The sequence below is a fragment of the Arvicanthis niloticus genome, chromosome 5 (genome assembly GCF_011762505.2).
Source record: "Arvicanthis niloticus isolate mArvNil1 chromosome 5, mArvNil1.pat.X, whole genome shotgun sequence".
Taxonomy (NCBI): domain Eukaryota; kingdom Metazoa; phylum Chordata; class Mammalia; order Rodentia; family Muridae; genus Arvicanthis; species Arvicanthis niloticus.
This window is the reverse complement of record NC_047662.1, coordinates 100296895-100320230: the sequence shown is the minus strand read 5'-3', so window position 1 is coordinate 100320230 and position 23336 is coordinate 100296895. Positions and strand designations below refer to the sequence as shown.

Sequence of the window (23336 nt, the reverse complement as noted above, 5' to 3'; positions counted from 1 at the left end):
ACACTCCTCCTATCTCAGGGCTAGCAGGCATCACTGTCACCTCTAGCAGAAATTATCCTCCCTTCCCAAACCAGGGGTCAAACCGAGAATTTTAAGCATGCTATTGCTCTACCACTGTGCAATACCTTCAGCTCTAGAAAAGGAAAAAACTTTTTGAGGTAATGTCTATAGCTGAAAAAAATAAATATCATGGAAAATGTTTTCCACACTAACAAAAAAGTGTTAGAATAAAAACTATAGTTTTGTCAGAAGGATTTTATTGGCATAGGACGGCAAACACATTTCTTAGTACATCTTTGTAGTGGTAATATTTTTTATGTGAATGAGGAATGAATAACTGAGTGTCCATGTTGGAATGTAGATGGTATTCTCATTTTGAAGGGAGAAGTTGTAGGTTTCAGAAGATGTGACTTGCTCAGAGTTGGACAAATCAACCATAGTTACCACAGCTGCACAGCTCAAACTACAAAGATGCTTCCCCACAGTCCTGGAGGCCAGAAGCCACAGTGGTTTTGATAAGTCTGTCTCCCAGTGAGGCCTCTCTGCCTTGTGTGTAGATTGTTTACCCACCTTCTAAGTATGTGCAGAGAGGAAGAGAGCGATAGTCAGAAGGATGGACTCTGGTAACTTACTCTTGCAAGAATGCCAGTCCTCTCTGATCAGTGTCTCCCTTCACGTTCCCTCCTGTGGACCTATGTCCAAGTACTATAGCATTAGGGTTAGGGCATGGAGGAATGACGCTGGGAGGGGACACGCGCCAGTCCATAACAAATGATTTAAGCCTCTTTGGTTCTTTTTACTCTAGGCAATGGGACTGTATCTTTGTGGGGCTGCTTTGATGAGTTTAACCGCCTGGAGGAGCGGATGCTCTCAGCTGTATCCCAGCAGGTGCAGTGCATACAAGAGGCCCTGCAGGAACATTCCAACCCCAACTAGACAAGAGTAAGATTTCTCTGTGGTTTTTGTTTTGTTCTGTTTTGCTTTGTTGCTTGTTTTTTGTTTGTTTGTTTGTTTTGTTTTGTTTTGTTTTTTATTACTAAGGAGCTGGGAGGAAATCTGATGTGAGCTCTTTTACTTACTCTCACAAGCAAGCACTACAAGGAATCCTGGTTGGAGACTGGTATGCGGGCTGGGTGGTTTGGGATCAGTTTTGCTTCCTGCGGTGGCAGCAGCAGTACCAGGTCCTATGGGTCCTGGAGCAGAGCGTCCTTTGCAAGGCCAAGGCCACAGCACACTCCCTTCCACACTTGGATCCCACAGTGGCCCTTGGGAGGCTTTTCCTTTCAATGTCACTGGAAAGCCAGACTCCTCAGCACCTGTTTGACCTCAGTGCTCCCACCGTGTGGTCTGTGGAGTCCTCTGTCAGCATAGGAGTAGCTGTTCTGGAAGGCTCCAGGGTGACCTCAATCTCTGCACCTAACAGAGCCCAGGCACATGTGACAGAGGCAGGCTTGGTGCTAAAAGATGCCCTTGCTGTGATGCTAGGTAGGCAAGACACTCTTCCTGTCTGTGCCTACTTCAACCTTTTCTTGTTTACTTTTTCACAGGGTTTTTCTGTGTAGCTCTCGCTGTCCTGGCATTAGCTCTGTAGACCAGGCTGGCCTTGAACTCAGAGATCTGCCTGCCTCTGTCTCCCAAGTGCCAAAGGCATGCACCACCACCAAATGGCTTTCTTGTTTACTTTTACTCTATAGTAATAACAACTTGTGTTAGAATCTTCCAGACATGAAGAAAAGAGGACTATCAGGGCAATTTACTCAGTGAGAGACTATTAGTCTCTCACAGAGTAAACCAGGGCTGCCCAAACAAGCCCCATCTTGAGGGGGAAAAAAAAAGCACAAACTACAGTGGTCAGCTCATCCAAACCCAGACTCAAAAAGTGTGTTACCATCAAAAGCTCAAAGATGGCCTATGGTGCTTTTCAGGGAAGCCGAGAAGGCAATTCTAAGTTGCATTTGAACAGTAGATATTCATGAAAAAGAACGAGGCGTTTGAGCCTGTACAACTATAATAAGGACAGAAACCAGAGACCAGATCAGCAGAGGATGGCTGAGCTGGAAGGCACATCCATGAACACAGGGAGCCTAGCAGGACAGTGACACCGCAGCATAAGAGATTACTTCACACAGCACCGTGTGCAGACCACCCACAGCTCACACCACACCTACAACTAGTTAGAGCTAGTTAAATTGGTAGTTAAAGACCCTGTAAATCAGCAGCTCTTAACCTATGAGTCTTGACCCCCACTCTGGCGGGGCATCAAATGACTGTTTCCCAGGGGTTACCTAAGATCACCCTGCATATCCGATATCTACATTGATTCATAACAATAGCAAAATTACAGTTATTAATTAGCAATGAAAATTATATTATGGTTGGGGATCACTAAAACACAGGAGCTACATTAAAGGGTTGCAGCATTAGGAGGGTTTGGGAACCACCACTGTAAAGAGAAGAAAAAACACTGGGGTTCCCTGAAAATGGTAAAGATGGGCTACAGTATGGAATCCAGACAGTCCCAGTGATAGCCCACTCTGCTGCCTGCTGCGGTCTCCTGCCAGATAGGTGCCCCTGCTCTGTGCAGGGCAGCCGCTTTCTTCAGTTATGTTTTCTTTTGGGGGATGGAGACTCATTATGCTATCCTGGGCTCAGATGATCACCTTGCTGTTGCCTCCTAAGTAGCTGGACCACAGATGTGTGTTTAGGACTTCTGGTTTTGGGTATGGAAGTCAGGGTGGGCTGCATTAGGCAAGCACTCTACCACTGAGCTACAAGCCCGGTCCAGCTTATGACTCTCTTCAAACCCAATGCACAGCTCACCTGTCAGACCTCCCAGATTGTGAGATTCCCTCTGTCCCCTCTTTGCTATATTAGAGTGTGGCCACACCTGATGTCAGTAGTGATCTGTGCATGACATATGCATCAACACTAACTGGGAAGCGCCCTTCTCTTCTTTATAGGACTCACAGCTATACGCATGTCACTACCACTTAGCATCTGTCAGTAAGAAGCTTGCATACAGATTGCTCACAATGACCCAGTTTTTTAGTGTGCTGGAGACTAAAGCCCACGTGATGCTCAGGGGACTGGCTGTCCTGGAACTCCCTCCAGATACTCTTCCGTACCTCTTCTTGACACCCATTCTCATCTTTTCTTCCCTTCACACTACCTTCTCCATCCAGGCTTGTTCCTGCTAGAGCAGGAGGCACTCTGTCTCCTTAACTGGCCAGCTGGGGACCAGTGAGATGGCTCAGTGGGTAAATGTGGAAGGAGAGGACCTGGCACCTGAAAGTTGTCCTCTGACCTTCTCACACAAACCATGGCACACATGCCCACACATAGATGCTATGTGCACACAATAATAAAATTAAATAAATGCCTGTGTGGGCATCAGCACTGCTGCTATATAGTACCCCGTGGCCCATGTAGAAACACAGGAACGGCTGTTTGCAGTGGATCTTCACCCTGCACCTCAGAAGTGTAGTGGTAGGCTATGCCCTGCTGACCTTAGTGGTCAGGCCTTGCTTTAGGGAGTCTCCCGTCTGTTGAGAAAGCTTTATGAAACCCACTCAGAGCTGGATGTAGCTTGTCACGTGGTGTTCCCACAGCCGTCCCTGTTGTGCTGTTTCTGCTCTTCCAGGCAGTAACCGAAGCTGTCTATCACGTACAACAGGTTCTCAAAGCTGAGCATGTAGCTCACACCTTTAATCCTAGCACCCGGGAGGCAGAGGCAAAAGTAGATCTGAGTTCAAGAGCAGCCTGGTCTACAGAGCAAGTTCCGGACAGCCAGGGCTATACAGAAAAACCCTGACTCGGGAAAAAAATATGTTTTTCGTTTTTGTGTCTGCTAAAAATGAGCAAACGGAGCCTAGACTCTACCTTTGATGAGCATGTTCCAACACTCACTTGAGACACTAAACAGGGTTAGGACTCAAGGTGGCTTAGTGTTTATGCACTGGCTGCTCTTTCGGAGGGCATGGGTTCCAGTCCCAGCACCCATACAGCAGCTCACAACTCTAACTCCAGATGGGGGACACCCCCTTCTGGCCTTCTTGGATACCTGGCACGCACATGGTCCGCAGACACACATGTAGGCAAAACACCCATTCATGATCTTCAAATTAAAACAATCAAACAAGAACAATAAAAAACAAAAAACAAAAACCAGGAGAATGTGTATTCATTCCATCCTGGGTCACATAGTAAGACCCTATCTCAAATGAACAGAAAACAAACATGGCTAATATTGACATAGTAAATCAATTGTTCATGGATCTTTTCATGTAAAAGATAAAAGCCAAGTGAGGTGGCCACACCTGTAGTCCCAGTGCTTGGGAGATAAAGGCATGAGGAACAGGAGGAGTTCAAGTTCAGCCCTTGCTACATAGTTAAGAGGTCAGCCCTACAGTGAGGTAGGGCTACAGGAAACTATCTCAAAAAATAAATAAATAAAACCCAAAGGTCTGTCTCCAGGATGGGCTGTCTGTCACTCATCAGGATTTAAGGACTTAAGTCTTGTAAGCTGAGGCTGGCATGAGTATTGTGACTCGTGAGGGCCAGGCCCACACTCCTGTGTCCTAGTAAGAGAGTTGGCTGGGGCTTAAGAGTTGAACTTTGTCCTCTAAAGGGCTAACGCGCACCTAGCAAAGCGAGGCAGCAGAACGATGGCCATCTCGCCCCAGCACTACCTGGACTTCATCAACCACTACGCCAACCTCTCCCATGAGAAGCACAATGAGTTGGAGGAGCAGCAGATACACCTGAATGTTGGGCTCCGAAAAATCAAAGAGACCATGGACCAGGTAGAGCAGGAGCAGCAGCCCTGCCCCGTAGGACCCACAGAGGACTTAGTGCGTGTCTGAGTGTGATTTTGTTCCTTAGGTGGAAGAACTGCGCTGTGACCTGAGGATCAAGAGCCAAGAGCTGGAGGTCAAGAACACAGGGCCAAGCTGAAGAAAATGGTGAAAGACCAGCAAGAGGCTGAGAAGAAAAAATGTGCGTGTGTCCCTTTCTTCCCAGGAACTATAACCTGCTGGCTGGCATGGGCAATCTCTAATGCCAGCAGGAGGCTGGGGTAGAAACTAAAGTTTAACTGGTTAGCAGGTGTGTGTGTCGGCAGATGCAAAGAACTGTTTCAGGTTCGCTTAGCAAGCTCATCAGTGCCGTAGCCATAAACAACTAAGCCATCCTTGCTTTGTAGGTCATGAGTCAAGAAATTCAGGAGCAGCTGCACAAACAGCAGGAAGTAATCGCAGACGAGCAGATGAGTGTCAAGGAGGATCTCGATAACGTGGAGGCTGCTGCCATCGAGGTCCAGAATGGTATGTAGCTGCTGTCCGCTTGCACTCTGCTTCGCTGGGGACACTGTGTGACGGGATTGTGCTTGGGCTTCCTGTGAGGCCCTGCGGTGTTCAGCTCTGGAAGTGTTGCAAGCAAACATCTGAACCTTTTAAAGTACTTCAGCCTGTCTCCTCATAGAGCTCACATGACACTCTCCGAATTCATTGTAATAAAGCCCTTCTCTTGAGAGAAAACTAGCAAAAATATGTCTTGATGAACCTCATGCCACAAGCCTGTGATCACAAGTACTAGTGAAGCCAAGGCAGGAGAATATTGAGACTCGCTCTCAGAAAAAAAGTAAAACATGGAGGCTGGAAAGTTGCCTGAGCAGTGCAGAGCACTGGCTGCTCCTGCAGAGGACCAGGTTCAGTTCCCAGTCCCACTGGCAGCTCTTCACTACCTGTAACTCAGGTTGCAATGGTTCCAGGCTCCTGCTGGCCGCCTCAGGCACTGCAAACACATGGTACACATACATACATACGTGCAGGCAAAATACACAGTGTGCTGCACACCTTTAATCCCAACACTCAAATGACACAGGCAGGCAGTTCTCTGAGTTTGAGGCCAGCCTAGTCTACACTAATAAGACCTTGTCTATAAATATTTTTTTAAAAAATAAAATAAAAATGGTCCATGGTGCTTAGGGGTAGATCACTTACCTAGCTGGCTAGAGGCCCTGGGTTTCATCCTCAGCACTGGGGAAAAAGTATTACTGCTGCTGCTTTGTGTTGTAGGGCTTTTTGTTGGTAGTGGTGGGGCTTTTCTCCCTGGAGATAGGAGTATTAAGGCAGGGTCACTCTGCTTCCCAAGCTGGCCTTGAACTTGGAGTCCTCCTTCCTCAGCTTCCCGAATGCTGGGGTTACAGACTTGTACGGTACATTTTCAACACTTTGGTCCTTCCTGACTTGAATTCTTGAAGTGTCACTGTCTCATAGTGATTTGAGTGTACTGGCCATGGCCCGTGGCGACTCACTTGATGGTTACTAGTCATTCTTCCTCTGTTCCCTAAATGCCTGCAGAGTGCTGTGGCATAGTGCCCACGTTGGTTTGTGGTTCTCCATGCAGATGGGTATGAAGGATAAGTTCTCTATTGAGTAATTAAAAGTATTTTACTAATAACTTGAGTCTAAAAGACTGTATTTCCATTTTTAAAGGCATTGCTTATTTTAGAGCATCTGTAAACTGTAGCAGATTAGTGAGGTTTGCGCAGGCCTTAGCCTGTCTGCGGCCTGGGGTTGCTATCTGCCTCAGAAAGCAAAAATGGAGGTTATATCTTCTAAGAGAGCAAGTCATCTTCTCTGAAAAGTTTTCCTCTCCTATATATGTTAAAAGAGAGAGAAAATACCCTGGTGTGGGGGCTCGGCCTTTAATCCCAGCACTTGGGAAGCAAAGGTAGGTGGATCTCTGTGAGTTCAAGGCCAGCCTGGTCTACAGAGTGAGTTCCAGGACAGCCAGAGCTACATAAGGAGGACCTTGTCTCAAAAAGACTAAAAATAAAATAAAGAATGAGAAAATTACTGTAGCTGGCTGGACATGTAATTCTTGAAACTGTACACTGTATTTTCCAAGGAACAGCTTGCCTTTAGGCTAAGTGAGGTGAGGGATGCTGTTTGAGGATTTGAGGGAGACTCGACCTTTCTCCAGCCTGAGTGGAGTGGGAGCCCTTGGTGGTGACGGCTGGTCCTCACCTGGGTGCTGTCTCTCCCCCACCTGCTGACCAGCTGCGAAGTCCATCAAGCAGAAGCACCTGGTAGAGGTGAGGTCCATGGCCAACCCCCTGCTGCTGTGGAGCTGGCTCTGGAGTCCGTCTGCCTGCTGCTTGGTGAGAGCACCACGGACTGGAAGCAGATCTGCTCCATCATCATGAGAGAGAACTTCACCCCCACCAACGTCAACTTCTCAGCTGACATCAGGTGAGGCCATCACTGTAACAATTGAGAAGGTTTGATCCCGTCTGGGAGGCTTCCTGTTTTCTGGGGCAGTTGGCATTTTCCAGAGGCTCTGTTTGGTGTACTCTGGCATATCATCTACAGAAGGGAGCGTGGGTTACACTCATCCCACAGATGCCTTTTGAGAATGCCTGAGAGAGAGAGAGAGAGAGAGAGAGAGAGAGAGAGAGAGAGAGAGAGAGAGAGAGAGCGAGCTAGCATTCTCCTCTGTATATGTTCTTGATATTACCTCTGCCAGCAATCGGTTTCATCCCTCCAGGCTGTGAGTGCTTGCCCCAGCGGAGCACGGTTCTTCCATCTGTTGCACCAGAACTGGCTGGAATTGCTGTAGTGAGGAGGGCAGAGCCAGTATGCCTGTCCTCCTCAGCCCTGTCATCGTCCCCTGAGAACCAGGGTGCAGCCAGCAGCATCTTATGTGCTAGCCCTTTACATTTGTCTTGCGTGAAAACACATTTTTATTCTGTGCATGCTTAGAAATAATTTCCTCTCTCAGTGATGACATATGAGAGAAGATGAAGAAAAACTACATGTCCAACCTGTTACAACTATGAAATCGTCAACCTGGCTTCCATGACTTGCAGTCCTATGGTGAAGTGGGCAATTGCGCAGGTAGGTCCCTATGCCAATGCTGCAGGTAAAGGAGGGACAGAGTGTCTGTCACTTTGTTTCCATTTGCCCAGTGTTGCTGCTGTGGTGATTTTCTGGTTTTTCATTTATTGTTTGTCTTCAAAGTTCAAGGGCAAATTTTTTTTCCATTTTTTTAAAACAGGGTTTCCCCATGTATCACCCCATCTATCCCCTTCCAAGTGCTGGGATTAAAGTCATGTGCCGCCGCCACCTGACTTGAAGGGCAATTTTCTTACAAGTTTAAAGAAAAACATTATACAGATTAGGTGAGATGTCTGTGGCTGCCAGGAGGAAAAGATAAAGTCTGGACACAGACAGCTTCTCAGAAAGGAAAAAGCATCCCAAGACTGGAGGTGGGCTGGCGGCCTGAGAAGAGTCCGAGGAGCCAGTTGTCACGTTGGGGATGGAGGTGGTGATACATGGGCTATGTGTCCTACAGTTTGTTCTGCCTTTACATGGTTCTGAGGACCCAACTCTGGTCTCCAGGCTTGTGTGACAGGCACCGTGACCTGCTTTCCTTCTTGCTAGCCATACGGTTTGGGTTTTTGGTTTAATTTAGCTTGTAGTTTTTGTTTTTAAGGTTCATTTTCATTATTTTTTTACCACGTCTGTGTGTGTCTGTGTTGTGGGTGTGTGTACACATGGATGCAGCTAACTGAGGAGTCCAGAAAAGGACTCAGATTTCCTGAAGCTGGAGGTACAGGAAGTTGGGAACTCCCCAAAATGAGCGCTGGGAAATACCTCAGCTCTTAACTGCCAAGCCTTTCTTCTACCCCTGATTGGGTCTGTGAGAGAGGCTACTTCAGCCTCCTGCATGCCAGGGTTACAAACACAAAGTACCATCCTGGCTGATCTTCACTTGGCTGCACTAAGGAATGGGTGTCATTATGGCATGTCACACACTTCTGTCATCCTGCTCCTGTCACTTAGCACCACCCTGTGCTTTGCCCTTCCCAGTGGAGCCCCTGAGGAATGAGCTGCAGGAGCTGGAAGATGATGCCAAGGACAATCAGCAGAAGGCCACTGAGGTGGAGCAGAAGACCTGGGATCTGGAAGCCACCATCACCCCGCTACAAGGAAGAGTGTGCTGTCCTCATCTCAGAGGCCCAGACCATCAAGGCAAGATAGACAGTGTTGATTGACTCACACATCATTGGTCTTATTAAGGCAGTGAACTTGTCTGTCTGTTCCTTTGTTGTACTGAGTACATTCACTTGCACTCAACTCCTCACTGCCAGCCTCTCTTCCCCTCTGGCCACACCCAGCTGTTCCCCTCCTCAGGAAAATCCAGGAGCCTGCAGATCTCTCAAGGTTGAGCATTAACCCTCTGCCTTTGTGCTCTAAGGAGATGCTGGCACCTGTGCCGTTTAGTGTCTGTAACACAGTCTCACCTCTCCAGGGCTCTGGACAGTCTGAGTGCTTTTAGTCCTCCCCAGGCCCTGCACACAGCATAGATACTTTTGTTTTCTCATTAATTTAGGGGTCAAGTATGTGCATGCCATGTCACATGTGTGGAAACCAGAGGACACTCTTGTGAAGTTGGTTCTCTCCTCACGCTGTGTAGGTCTCAGGGATGGAACTCGGGTCATCAGGCTGGAAGGCATCTCAGTGACCCAGTGGATGAGTCCTTTGTAGCATTCAGTGTGGTCCTAAACATGTCACTTGACTTTTTTTCTTCTCTTAGGTAAACCAGAGCACTGCACTTTTAAAGGGTTTATCTGCTGAAAGGAAACGTTGGGAAAAGACAAGTGAAACTTTCAAAAACCAGATGTCTACCATTGCTGGGGACTGCCTCCTGCCAGCCACCTTCATTGCTTACGCAGGTTACTCTGACCAGCAGATGCGCCAGAACTTGTTCACCACCTGGTCTCATCACTTACAGCAAGCCAACATCCAGGTAACAGGCACTCAAAGAGATGAGTCAGCTGTGGGCACAGCGGCGCTGGCACACTCTGACATCTCTGTGGCCCACAGTCACAGGAGAGATAACCAGCCTCCCCCTTTCAGTTCCACACAGGACAGAGTACCTCCCCAATGCCGACGAGTCTCCGCTGGCAAGCCAGCTCCCTACCTGCCGACGGCCTGTGCACAGAAAATGCCATCGTGCTATAGCGATGCAATAGGAATGTGCTTTTAGGCCAGAGGTGTGGCTAGAGATTGGTGTGGGCATCCTGGTTATTGTAGTCACACAGCTTGTTTGAAGAGATGGAAGGAAAGTGGTTGTGGGGGAGGCAGTGCTGAGAGTCAGCCTTCATGTTTACATCTTTAGTGAATTCTGCTTAGCAGTTTTGTTTTGTTTTTTTTTTTCCGGGAGATAACTTGATTTAAGTTATATCTGATTAGGAATCTGGCAGTGTGTAGAGATTGCCCGTGTGGTGTGATGGTTTCTTTCCATCCAATCAGGAGACTGCCTTTCCTGAAGGAACTTTCACCTACTCACATGTCACTTTACCCTCAGGTACCCGCTGATCATTGACCCCTCCGGACAGGCCACAGAATTTATCATGAATGAGTATAAGGACCAGGAGATCACAAGGACCAGCTTCTTAGATGATGCCTTCTGGAAGAATTTGGAGAGTGCTCTGAGATTTGGCAATCCCCTTCTCGTCCAGGTTTGTGTCTGTGTTTGAATTTGTCGCTCCTGGCCGTATCGTTCTCTGTGGTTGATGTGAAGTCAGTGTAAATTCCATAGCACAAACACCAGTAGTATTTGAACATGGTTTGATACTAAAACAAAAATAAGCTTTGAGATTATGTTTCAGAAATACAAGTCTCCAGATGGGCATGGTGGTACATACACCTTTAATCCCAACACCCAGGAGGCAGAGGCAGAAAGATCTCTAAAGTTAGGTCTACACAGAGTGCTCCAGAATAGCCATAAAAAGAGCCTGTCTCAAAACCAATGACCAGGCAGTGGGAATGCACACTTGTAGGGAGGCAGAGGTAGATAGAGCTCTTGAGTTCAAAGCCTGGTCTACAGAGCGAGTTCTAGGCCAGCCGGGGCTACACAGAGAAACCCTGTCTTGAAAAAACTGGAGTTGGGGGGTGCACGGGGGATCTGAGGAGTTGAGAGTGGTTGATAAGCCCTGTGGTTGGTGTGTCTCTGAATTGAGTTTTTGTTTGCTGCTGGGGTGGAACCCAGGCTCACACTTCAAGTGCTCTGCCACTAAGGCACATGCATGCCCCACCCAACAACAATGTCTTTAAAAAGGTGAACTTCCATTTTAGCTTCCTCAAAGGTATAATCACAGGCAGGTCCTGGGGCTTATGGATGGTACACTGGCCCAGATAGGCAGCTGATGGCTGCCTTCTGTGTGTGCAATACATAAGATGTGGAAAGCTACGATCCAGTTTTGAATCCAGTACTGAACCATGAAGTTCGGCAAACAGGAGAGAGTGCTGATTACCCTCGGTGACCAAGACATAGACCTGTCACCATCCTTTGTCATCTCTCTGTCTACCCAAGACCCAACTGTAAGCAGTGGGACACTTCCATGGATCAGCATGATGCTATTAGGTTTGGAGCTGAGTGAAGCAACCAGTCTGTTTTCTGTTCTGACAGGTGGAGTTCCCACCGGATCTCTGTTCCTGGGTGACCTTCGTGAACTTCACAGTCACCCGCAACAGTCTACAGAGCCAGTGTCTCAAAGAAGTGCTTAAAGCGGAAAGGCTGGATGTGTATGAGAAGCGTTCTGACCTCCTGAAGCTGCAAGGTGTGCTTCTGGTCCTCAGCTTCCCAGCGGTTGTGGTTATGGCGTCAGGCTGAGCTCTGAAGTGAGGGTGATGCTGCCCCCCAATGGCACCAGTGGCCCAAATCTGCCTTATGACAGGGGAGTTCCAGCTCCGTTTATGGCAGCTCAAAAAGTCTCTGCTCCAAGCTCTGAACGAGGTAAAAGGCCAATTCTGGATGACGACACCATCATTACCACCCTGGAGAATCTGAAGCGGGAAGCCGCCAAGGTCACCAGAAAGGTGGAGGAGACGGATATTGTCATGCAGGAAGTGGAGAGCGTGTCCCAGCAGTACCTACTGCTGTCCACTGCCTACAGCAGCATCTACTTTACTATGGAGTCCCCGAAGCAGGTGAGGCCATTGGCGCAGCACCTCTGGCTCCCAGCTGTGACCCGAGGCATACTCTGATGGTCACATGGCTTCCTTCCAGGTTTACTTCCCGTATCTGTACTCACTGCAGTTCTTCCTCGACATCTACCACAATGTGCTGTATGAGAACCCAACCTGAAGGGTGCCACCGATCACACACAGCGCCTCTCCGTCATAACCAAGGACCTCTTCCAGGTAGAGATCAGAGCATGCATCTGTCTGGTGCAAAGGTATAAAACACCAACACCAACATTCCCCTCTCGCTTCCCAGGTGGCCTTTAACAGTGTGGCTCAAGGCATGCTGCACCAGGACCATATCACCTTCACCATTCTACTGGCAAGGATCAAGCTGAAAGGCACCATGGGGTGAGGCTGACTGCTCAGAATTGATGTGGCTCTGCAGGTCGCCCTAGCATGCATTCTGCCTGCCTTCATCTTTTGAGTCACGACTGTTGTCTTAGTTGCTGTGTAAAGACACCTGCCTGACCTGTCCCCCACTTCACAGGGAGCCCACCTATGATGCAGAGTTTCAGCACCTCTTCAGAGGGAAGGGGATTGTGCTGAGTGCTGGCTCCACCCCCAAAATCCAGGGCCTGACTGTGGAGTAGGCAGAGCTGTCATGAGGTTTAGCTGTCTGCCTGCCTTTAAAGATCTAACCGCCAAGGTTCAGGCAGATGAGGTAATTGTCCTTTCAAGTGTTTGGAGTGAGACCTGTCAGCGAGCAGCTTACTGCGTGTCTGACTGCTTGTGCCTGTGTCCATGGCAGGGGTGACACCTGCCCTTAAAGGTCTATCCATCTATTAGAGCAAGACCCTAAGCTGCCCAGGACCACACGCCAGCCAGATTATTCCTGTACCATGGTGACACTTTCCCTATTGTTCCCTACAGCAGTTTTGGCATTTGGCTGCATAGCAGTTCACCAGAGTAGACCGTGCCATACCTCTGGAGTGAGGAAACACCTACAAGTGAGTCAGAGCCAGGCCCCTGTTATCCTCTCTCTGGGCCTGAGTAGAAAGTCGGGTATATTGTTCCTCAAAAGAAAAAGGCACTGACTCCCTAGAGAAGTACTCGAGCATCCATCAGGCTTGTTATGAAGCCAGTCTGGAATGTTGATGTACCCTGAATCCCAGCTACTCAGGAGACTGAGGTAGGAAGGTTGACAGCTGAAGGCCCACCTACACTAAATAATGAGTTCTTGTCTCAAAACAACAAAATCTCCATTTTAGGAAACCATTTAGGGAGATGGCTCCTAAGTAGGGGTTAGTAGATGGCTGAGAAGAGGGTCCGATTCCTGATTCCTCAAGTCATCACTAGTGACCATCCAAGGCTGGAGCAGGCTAGGGACCTAACTCAACCACAATACTTACCTAGCAGGCATGAGGGGATTCGATTCATCTTATTGAGGTATAAGAGACGCCTAACAAACACAAAGGGGGATTATCTTTAATTGTGCCAGAAAGCCTCGTGAGTGCACCCAGTGGCCCACACAGGAAGGGGCAGGGAGCAGCTTGTGCTCTCGAGGACCCCAGGGAAGAGGACACCACTGCACTTGGCTGGCATGCAACCAACAGGTATTTGTGGTATGGTTTCAGGATCAATAGATGAGGACCAGCAAGATGGTTCAGTGGGTAAAGACTTGAGTTCCATTCCTGGGACCTGTGTGCTGAGAGAAGCAACCAGACTAGCTGTCCTGACCTCTACATTCCCATACACTGTAGCCACACATATGTACACACGCATACAACACACATATGTACACACACATACAAAATAAAAACCTCCCCAGGGCAGCCAGTATACCCCCACTCCCTATAAAGAGACTTTGTCTCAAAAAAAATAATGCTAGTCATGATAGCGCATGCCTTTAATCCCAGCACTGAGGAGGGGGAGTCGTGCAGATCCCAAAGTTCAAGCCTAAGCCTAATTGAGTGTGACTTCAAGGCTGCCCAGGGCACAGAGTGAGATCTTGTCTCAAAAAACAACTTTAAATAAACAGATGATGGGGGCCAGGAAAAGTGCTTAGTGGGTAAAAGTGCTTGCCTCCCTAGGCAACCTGAGTTTGGATCCCCAAAACCTACACACACAGTAGTGCAACCCATGAGGAGATAGAAGCAGACAGGAATGAAGAGAAGTTCACAGGCCAGCTAGTCCTGTCGCAAGGTGAAGAGTGGGGGTATGGACACCAGAAGGTTGACCTCTGACCTCCACACTTGCCATGCCATGTGAGTACACATACTCCCACACACACCCACACACCTTGAATCCAGCACCATGGAGGAAGAGGCTGAAGGATCATGAGTTCAAGGCTAGCCTGAGAATAGTCTCTGAATGGGCAGTATCATCAGTACCCCACCTAGTGGTAAGATCTTGTCACCAGATCTCTAACATGACAGTGGAACAGAGAGTCAGATGCTCCTTGGGTCCAGGAGAACCAGTAGGCTGTGGGCTTTGTAGGCTGGGGTCTGAGCTGGATCTCGGGTGCCTCCTGCCTGGCTGAGCCAGTGCTCTGGGTGATGTCAGATGCTTATACCCACCCTCGCCACCCCTCGTTTCAGCTCCCTTTGGGCAGGCCATCCACCGCCTACTCCTAATTTAAGCCTTCCGACCAGACTGCCTGTTGGCCATGGCCCACATGTTTGTTTCCACAAACCTTGGAGAGTCCTTCATGTCCATCATGGAGCAACCGCTTGACCTCACCCACATTGTGGGCACAGAGGTAATGTCCTAGTGTGCCATCCTGCCTCCCCATGGCACCGTGTGTTCTAGCATCAGCACTGGCCACAGCCCACACACACTGCTTCTTGGCTGCAGTCTTCCCAAAGCCAGTGCTACCCTCAGGCCTTCTCCTGACAGGTCCTATCTTTCAACCAGTCATCTTGGCTCTGCCATTTCATTTACATTTTCATTTAGCTGTGAAGCCAAACACAGCTGTCCTGATGTGCTCTGTGCCTGGGTATGATGCCAGTGGACATGTCGAGGACCTCGCAGCAGAGCAGAACACGCAGGTCACTTCCATTGCCATCGGTAAGGATGTGTGCTGGGCTTGTGGACGTGTGGCAGCCTAGAAGCAGAAGGTGCCTGCCGTTGTTCACACTCAGCTTCCTTGTCTCAGGCTCGGCAGAAGGCTTTAACCAGGCAGATAAAGCAATCAACACCACTGTGAAGTCAGGCAGGTGGGTGCAATTGGTTTTGTCTTAAGACCTGTGTCCTCAGGACTCCAGTGAAAGCCATTGAGTCACTGTGACTTTGTATGTGCAGGCGGGTGATGCTGAAGAACCTGGACCCCGGGTGGCTGGAGAGGAAGCTGCACTCCCTGCAGCCACATGCCTGCTTCCAGCTCTCCTCACCATGGAAATCAACCCCAAGGTAACCAGGCCGGGAGCCTCAGGGGCTGGCACCTCTGGTGTAAGTGTGTACACATAGCCAAGCCTGGATCAGGGTGTGGTCACATGTCTGTAAACTTGAGGTCAGTCACACCTTGTCCCTCCAAAATAAAAGCAGACATCACAGAGGCCACCTTCTCCCTCATGTGCCAGTGAACCTGCTCCATGCAGGTCGGATCTTTGTGTCTAAGCCACCACCTGGAGTGAAGGCCAACGTGCTGAGGACGTTGGCAGCATCCCAACATCCATCCCATCATCCCAACATCCCTTGCATATCCATTTAGGATATACAAGGTAAAGACCTGAGACCACGTCTGCCTGTGCACACAGAGTGACGAGTGTTCTCAAGTGAGCAGACGCACCGCAGAGCTGTGACCCTCAGTCCACTCCAGAGCACATAGCACGCACTGTCCCTGCACCATGTAAGGACAGGGTACTTTCAGCTCTTTAGGTTTTCAGTTCTATTTTGTTCGGTGCTGAAATCCATTGAGTCTACATTTTAAGAAAGCCTATCTTCTGGGGACTGAAGAGATAGCTCAGCGGTTAAGAGCACCCCAGAGGTCATGAGTTCAAATCCCAGCAACCATATGGTGGCTCACAACCATCCGTAATAAAGAACCTTTGGGCAGGAGCAAGAGGGAGAAGGGAGGGGCGGAGCCTATTTTCTAGAAACCTGTCTAAATTAAAGGGCCAATCTGTAAATCCTGATCTTTAGAAAGCTGGGTACTTTGGTCAGCCATACCGCTTAATTCTGGTGCTGCTTCTGCGCTGCAGGTCAGACGGCTGAAGGGTGGGCGTGTGGCTTGTTTTGCAGATTTTTGCTTCTGAAGTAGTGTCTGTTTCCTTAGACAAACACATGCTGTCTGACGAGTCTGTCTGTGGTCATTTTCTTCATCTAGTCTCCGAATGAGCGTGCCCACTTGTATTTCCTGCTGGCTTGGTTCCATGCCATCATCCAAGAGCGCCTGCACTATGCTCCGATGGGGTGGTCAAAGAAATACAAATTTGGAGAACCTGACCTTCGATCAGCTTGTGACACAGTGGACACGTGGCTGGATGACACAGCCAAGGCACGTTAGGATACACCACACCAAAGATGCCAGTGCACTTAGGAGATGCCATGCTTACACACATCATGTGATGGGGGAAGACAGTGTGTCTGAACTCAAGGGAGAGCTGAGACTTTGTAGCAGCCAGAACTTAACAGTGCAGCACAAAGCTGGGCCCTCCAGTGTACACATGTAACCCAGCCTCTGTACCCCCCGCCCCCCCGGGGCCGGCAGAACATCTCACCAGATATTGGTCTGCCCTGAAGACCTTGGTGGCCCAGTCCATCTGTGGTGGGCAGGTGGACAATGAGTTTGACCAGCGTCTGCTCAATACCTTCATAGAGCGCCTGTTTACCATCCAGAGTTTCGATAGTGAATTCAAGCTGGCATGCAAGGTTGACGAGCACAAGGACATTCAGATGCCTGATGGCATCAGGCGTGGCTGCCTGTGGGGACAGAAGTCATGCTTGGGTGGGGGTAAGAGAACATTTGGAGCCCTTATCTCCCCCTGACTCTGATTCCAAATGTCTTCTCAGGTGAGAGGAGTTTGTGCAGTGGGTAGAGCCGCCTGATGCCCAGACACTCTCATGGCTGGGTCTACCCAACAATGCCGAGAGGGTCCTGCTTACCACCCAAGGTGGGTAGTGAGTCTCCTCACTCCTGGAGCCCTGCCCACCCTGAGACTGCTGGGGGGGGGGTGGGGGCTTCTTCACCTCTGTGGCCTCTTACAGTTAGTTCTGCACCAGGGAGTCCTGAGAAGGTGGTTTAAGGGCTAGTTTTAGTTCAAGTGTTGGAAACACTGATTGGGGCTTGGTGGCGTGCAGGCCTATGACCTAGCCTGGAGGCAAAGGCAGAGAAATCATGGAGTCCAACATCCGGTCTACACAGCATGCCTTAGGCTACATCTCAAACAACACAACACACCTTGTGTAAGTCCGTTTTTGCCCTGTTTACTTCTCACAACATTGGGGGTAGAATCCAGAGCCTGACACAAGCTCGGCAGAGCTGAGAGTGAGCCCCACAGGCTCTACAACCATTTAGAGCCAGGCTTCATGACTCATACCTGGGCCCCCAGCACCATGTGCTAGAGGCAACAGGGTCGAGAGTTCTAGGCTGAGCTAGATAGCATGGGACTCGGCAGCAGCAACATGGTCCCAGCCTGTTTCCTGTGTCCTCAGCCTTCTGGTGGTCTAATCTGGCTTAAACGGGAAGGCTGAGAATACAGACAAGGGCCAGTGCAGGCGTTCAGAAGTAGTGAAGCAAGGAGGTGAGGATGTTGTCCACGAACAGTGGGAGGTGAGCAGCTGTCGCATGTATTTAGTAGGAAAACGCGTGTTTGAGGCCTGGAGGCTAGGCAGTTCAGGTCGGGTTGGATGCAGCCTCTCCAGCACACAGCTGTCACTTGCCCCAGCAGTTTCCCAAGTCCTGTATCCCATCAACGCTGTCTGTCACGATCCGGAGTCATTGTCCAGCCTCTGCAGCTTGCCACAGTCCAGAGGGCAGCGAGGCTCAGCAGTCTGGCCGTCAGTATCCAAGTGTGAGGGCAGGCCAAGCACCGGTGTGCTTTGGGTAACAACTGGACATGGCATTTGTGTAAGCAGAGTTCAGAGGAGTTCCAGCCTCCATCACAAACGTTCCCCGGCAGGTTCTGCATTCAGATTGAGTGAGGCTTCTGAGGCCCATGGTTGTGTGGATGGGCTGGGAACAGCCTCACAGCACATGACCAGGCCATTGGTTCTGGTTCTGTCTTAATCACCCTGTGATAGATTTGGGCCAGCTCTTTCCTGCTTCCCTCCTCACTGGGCTCTGGTCTGCTTTAGATCATGTGTGGCACCGAGTGCAGCCTGCAGACTGCTGCGGTGAGCTAATGGTCATGCGCCATTTGGCCTTTACGTTGAAGTCTTCTTCCTCCTTCCCTACCTCCCCCACCCCTGTGACTGGCCTAGGCGAGGACATGATCAGCAAGATGCTGAAGATGCAGATGCTGGAGGATGAGGATGACCTGGTCTATGCAGAGATGGAGAAGACGACAAGGACGGACTCCACCTCCAATGAACATCCAGCCTGGATGAGGACACTGCACACCACAGCATTGAACTGGCTGCACCTCATCCCACAGACACAGAGCCCACTGAAGCGCACCGTGGAGAACATCAAGGTAGCTAGGCTGGGGTCAGCATGCTCATCCCCAATCTTGAGAAAGAAAAAAAAAAAAAGAGCACCTTTAATTAAACTGTTTTAAAACTGTGATCTGAGAGCTATGGGCAGAGGGAGTTATTCTTTCTGTCTGGTCAAAGGCTCTTCCGAGTGTCCTCAGCCCTCTTGTCTTTGGCTTTAGGATCCTTTGTTTAGGTTCTCTGAGAGAGAGATGAAGATGGAGCCAAGTTACTCCAAGATGTGCGCCAAGACCTCACTGACGTCGTTCAAGTGTGTGAGGGGAAAAAGAAGCAGACAAACTACCTGCGCACGCTCACCAATGAGCTGGTGAAAGGTGCCAAGATTGGGTGGGAGCTTGGCCCAGAAGCCCTGCCGGTTGTCTGTTCTGCTGTTTGGCCTGTCCACACCCATCTGCAGGCCCCAGGCCACGAGTATCTCTTTCAGGCTTCCTCAATAGTGCGAGGGTCTTAGACATGCCTGTGGTTTTCTATGACTTTGAGGGTTAGTGCATTGAAGAGGACAGAGGGCTGCGACAGAGGCCCAGTCCAGAGATACACAGTGCGCTTGCAACAGTGTGCTCTAAGCATGCACCCACACTACTGAGACAACTGTGCCCTGGGCCTTCTGGGTTGTGGACAAAACACCAGGCACGACCAGGAAAGAGGGCTGTGGTGTGCAGGTGCTGGCAGCCTGAGCCACTTCTGCTGAAGGGGAGTTGGCAGAACTGATGCTGAGGCCCGGGTCTCTCTTCCTTCCTGCAGGCATCTTGCCTCGGAGGTGGTCCCATTACACAGTGCCTGCAGGCATGACTGTGATCCAGTGGGTGTCAAAGTTCATCGAGAGGTTCAAACAGCTGCAGAACAACTCACAAGCAGCTGCATTTGGTGGTGCCAAGGAACTGAAGGTGGGCATGCATGGCGGGGGGCGGGGTGTGGGCAGGTGGCGTGGGGGTCAGGAGTGGCACTGGTTGTCCTGGACTTGGGTGGAAAAGTGTCCTTTAAGATGGCACTAGAACAGCCAAGGCCTGACCTGCTCTCCTTTCCATGGGTCTGTTTCTACAGAACATCCACATGTGCCTGGGTGGCTCATTTGTACCTGAGGCCTACATCACTGCCACCAGACAGTATGTGGCACAAGCCAACAGCTGGTCCCTGGAGGAACTCTGCCTCGAAGTCAATGTCACCGCCTCCCAGAGTGCCACCCTTGATGCCTGCAGCTTTGGGGTCATAGGTGAGCTGGGGTCTCAGCTCTCAGCCTGGCCTTTCTGTGAGACAAATGAATGTGCTGCAAGTGTGTGGGCAGAGCGGCCCAGCTGAGCCTGTGGGTGTCCTGGAAGCCGGGCTGCACGGCTGTGTGCGACCTCAGCCCCATCTCCACATCTCCTCACAGGACTGAAGCTCCAAGGGGCCACGTGCAGTAACAACTGGCTATTGCTCTCCAATGCCATCTCCACAGTCCTACCCCTCACACAACTATGCTGGGTGAAACAAACATGCGCTGAGAAGGCCAGTGTGGTAAGTGTCATGGCCTCCTCCTTGGCTCTGCCTGTGCCATGCTGGGACTCTACTGTACCACAGCTCTGGACCCCCATGGAGCTTGTCCCCAGAGCTGATGAACAGTAAGTCCCTCTGTCTGTCCCACAGGTGACTTTACCGGTCTACCTGAACTTCACCCGGGCAGACCTCATCTTCACTGTGGACTTTGAAATTGCTACAAAGGAAGATCCTCGAAGCTTCCATGAGTGTGGAGTTGGAGTTCTGTGCACTGAGTAAAGCTAAACTTTTCTCGAATCCTCTTTTTGGAATAGTAAAATCCAACATTTAACATTTATTCATCTTTAAACATTTGGAAGGTTTGACAGACATGTGAAAAGCAAGTGGTTGGTGAGCGCTGGCAGAACGAAAGGTGCTTTGGTGGGAAACAGTGGGGTGGGAAAGGTGAGGTGCGTGGGTTCCGAGGGCTGACCGAATGGCTGGTTTTATTAAATCAAACACTAAGCTTGCCACTCTGCTCAGTCTGGTGTGGAAATCCTTGTGTCCCACCCCACGGGGCCAGCTGCACCCCAGCCCACCTCACCTTTGTCACCATGGTCACAGATGCAGAAGCAGCAAGGTGAAGCCAGGAAAGCTGCACTTCAAACCTGAGGCCCAGCAGCAACTCTGTTCTTGACTGACAGACACACTAAGGCTTGGCTGTCTGACACCCCCATTCCCTGGGGACCTTTTCTGTCTCTCAGACACAAGCCCTGCCACCAATCCATTTCCACACCATCCTGTAGTGAGAGAGTGGCCTTGCCCCACAGGAACAGTAACAATTAGGCTGGTCCTGGCATCTCAGAGTCTCTAAAACCCTCTGTGAATGTGTGCTATGACAGGGTGTTGTCATAGCTGTAAGAACTCCTGAGCACAGAGGCACTGTCCTAACTCCCTTCTCGGGAGAAGACACAGCAGGTTCCTCTGCAGAAGTGACCCAGCCCTCGGCCAGTAACAGAAGAGCCCCAAGCCAACATTCTCCACCAAGAACACCTAGGGGTGGGTGCAGGTGACACAGCACCCATGGCTTTTCCTTGCTGTGTCCAAACACCTCAAAGGATATTGCCTGAGTCTGTGGGGATCACTGGGAACACGAGGCTCGCCCCAGCCCCATAACTTCTGCTCCAAGAGTGCTACCCCCATCCCTAACCCCTCCAACAATCAGAGGGGCCTTACTGGACAGTGGCCACCAGCCCTATTGCCTTCCCTGGTAGAGCCACCTGGAGCATCGATGAATACCCCTGACCAGTCCTGGAATGGCCCCAAGAGCACCCAGAGGTGGACATGCCCTGCCAAGAATGGGCACCTCCTCCTGGTGCCATTTTTATTTGCACTTGGGAACCTTGTCCTGCCACCATGGGAGAACACATCTTGGAGAGGAGACCCAGACCTCAGCAGCAGCAGCAGCAGACCTTCGCTCAGCTTCGTTACCTACCAGAAGGAAAATTAAAGTTCAGTAGACAAGCTGGCAAGATCGCAACTGGGGAAAAACAGCTCCCATGGAGAGCCCAGCACTCCAGCAGGCTTGAGCCCAAGCTGACCACTAGGAAGCCTGCTCCCGGGGGACATGAAGGGCTTGCGCAACACTGCCTCAGAGAGCCATCTGAACACACAAGGAACAGGAAGGAATCTGCCCCTACCTCAGCCTTCCATCCAGCACTCAGGAGACAGGCAGGCAGACTGCCAGGGAATGAATGGGACAAGATCCTGAGGAGGGGGTAGGAGGCCCAGTGAAGGCCACTCGGACCCATCCCTGAATTGCAACCTATTTTTAAATGTTTTTTACATTGTGTGTGCATGTGCGTGTGTGTGCACGTGCAAACTCACACACACACACCATTCTGTGTTCCTGTGGACGTTGTCTCCTTCCACCATGTGAGTCCTGGTGATTGAACTCCGATCACCAGGCTTTGCAGCAAGCGCCTGACCCTCTGAGCTATCTCAGAATCCCCGCACTCCCATTTTCATGGCAGATGGTAGGGACTTATTTACCACTCAGCACCAAGTTTGGCGTGAGTGCCAGCCCTATACCCCTACCCTGAGCTAACTTGGGCCCCTGGGCTGGCCACGAACTTCTTCTTTCTCTTAATTTTCTCAGGCTCTCCAAGTAGGAGCTCCAGTTTTCTCTTGGAAAGTGACAGCCTGGGCCCCTTATCTCTCTCACTCCCAAGTCTGGGTGGTGGCCGGGTGGCTCTGGCTCTGCTCAGCAGGTGTCTGCCTATCTCTGGGGTCTCTACAGAAATGAGGGGGCTAGCAGCCCTTGTCATCTCCAGTCCTCTGGTGCCGGGGACAGCCTGCCAGGACGCCCATTGGTCTCTGGGGGGCTCAGTGTCTTTAGTTCACCCTCAGGCTTCACGTCAACATCGTTGGCTTCCAGGGCTATAGGGGCCCAGCCAGAAGCTTTCATGGTGAGGTCTGGAGCCTTTGGGAGTGAGTCTTCCATGCCAGCCTCCTCTGCAGTCCTGAACCTCAGTGTGTAGGAAGGCGAGTTGTGGTTCCTGTCACCCAGCAGGCGGTAGGCACGCTGGCAGTAGCTGCGGTAGTTGGAATGGCCTGGGGTGTCTTCTGGTGACCATCATAAGGATCTAAAAACTGGCGACAAAAGTTTTTGAGAGTTTGGCTACGTGAGAGGACCTGAAAATTCCCATCACCACAAAATAGAGAAGTTTCTGAGCCAGTGGGTAAATTCCAGCAGCAGCGGAGTATGTAACACAGAGGTGCACACATGTCTCCATCACTATGATGGCAAATGGCAAATTTGTGTGCTTTGCCTTGCATCAAAACTCTTTAAAGGATAGGGTCTTGTACCCAGGACTAGCCTGGATACTCCTTGTATCTGTACACATCTGTGTAGCCAGGATGACCCTGAAACTCCTGACCCTCCTCTGCCTTCACTTCCCATCAAGAGACCATTCTGAGGGTCAAACCCAGATGCTCACAGATGCTAGGCAAGCATCCTGCCCACTGGGCCACCTCCCCAGTTGCTGCTGTTGATGGCTTTTGTTTGTTTTGGTTTTATTTTTTGTTTGTTTGTTTGTTTTGAGATGGTCTCACTACATAATCTTGGCTGGCCTCAAACTCCTAGAAATCTACCTGCCTCTGACTCCCAAGCACTGGGATCAAAAGTCTGCACCACCACACCTGGCCTGTTTTGCTTTTAAGACAAGGTCTCAGGGCTGGAGAGATAGGAATTGAATC

The 23336-nt window shown here is 50.2% G+C and overlaps 1 protein-coding gene and 1 pseudogene across 2 annotated transcripts in view; one reads left to right on the top strand and one right to left on the bottom strand.

The window, feature by feature from the left end:
• The window catches only part of LOC117708782 (cytoplasmic dynein 1 heavy chain 1-like), a 41070-nt gene extending 20692 nt beyond the window's left edge, over positions 1–20378 (top strand). Inside the window, 33 exon segments of the mRNA XM_076935189.1 lie at positions 806–942; positions 4628–4802; positions 4882–4942; positions 4945–5003; positions 5201–5321; positions 7062–7109; positions 7112–7253; positions 7783–7824; positions 7826–7923; positions 8874–8998; positions 9601–10043; positions 10375–10493; positions 11247–11307; positions 11309–11390; positions 11479–11629; positions 11747–11812; positions 11815–11999; positions 12079–12142; positions 12145–12212; positions 12289–12383; positions 12523–12629; positions 12632–12696; positions 15276–15383; positions 16300–16470; positions 16716–16926; positions 16991–17086; positions 18396–18607; positions 18788–18821; positions 18824–18940; positions 19368–19510; positions 19668–19836; positions 19996–20120; positions 20250–20378. Of these exon segments, the coding sequence (XP_076791304.1) occupies positions 806–942; positions 4628–4802; positions 4882–4942; positions 4945–5003; positions 5201–5321; positions 7062–7109; positions 7112–7253; positions 7783–7824; positions 7826–7923; positions 8874–8998; positions 9601–10043; positions 10375–10493; positions 11247–11307; positions 11309–11390; positions 11479–11629; positions 11747–11812; positions 11815–11999; positions 12079–12142; positions 12145–12212; positions 12289–12383; positions 12523–12629; positions 12632–12696; positions 15276–15383; positions 16300–16470; positions 16716–16926; positions 16991–17086; positions 18396–18607; positions 18788–18821; positions 18824–18940; positions 19368–19510; positions 19668–19836; positions 19996–20120; positions 20250–20378 (4029 nt within the window).
• The window catches only part of LOC117708569 (uncharacterized), a 45532-nt pseudogene continuing 22436 nt past the window's right edge, over positions 241–23336 (bottom strand). Inside the window, exon 3 of the transcript XR_013110704.1 lies at positions 241–22730. The product of XR_013110704.1 is annotated as an uncharacterized LOC117708569 (transcript). The remainder of the gene's footprint in view (positions 22731–23336) is intronic.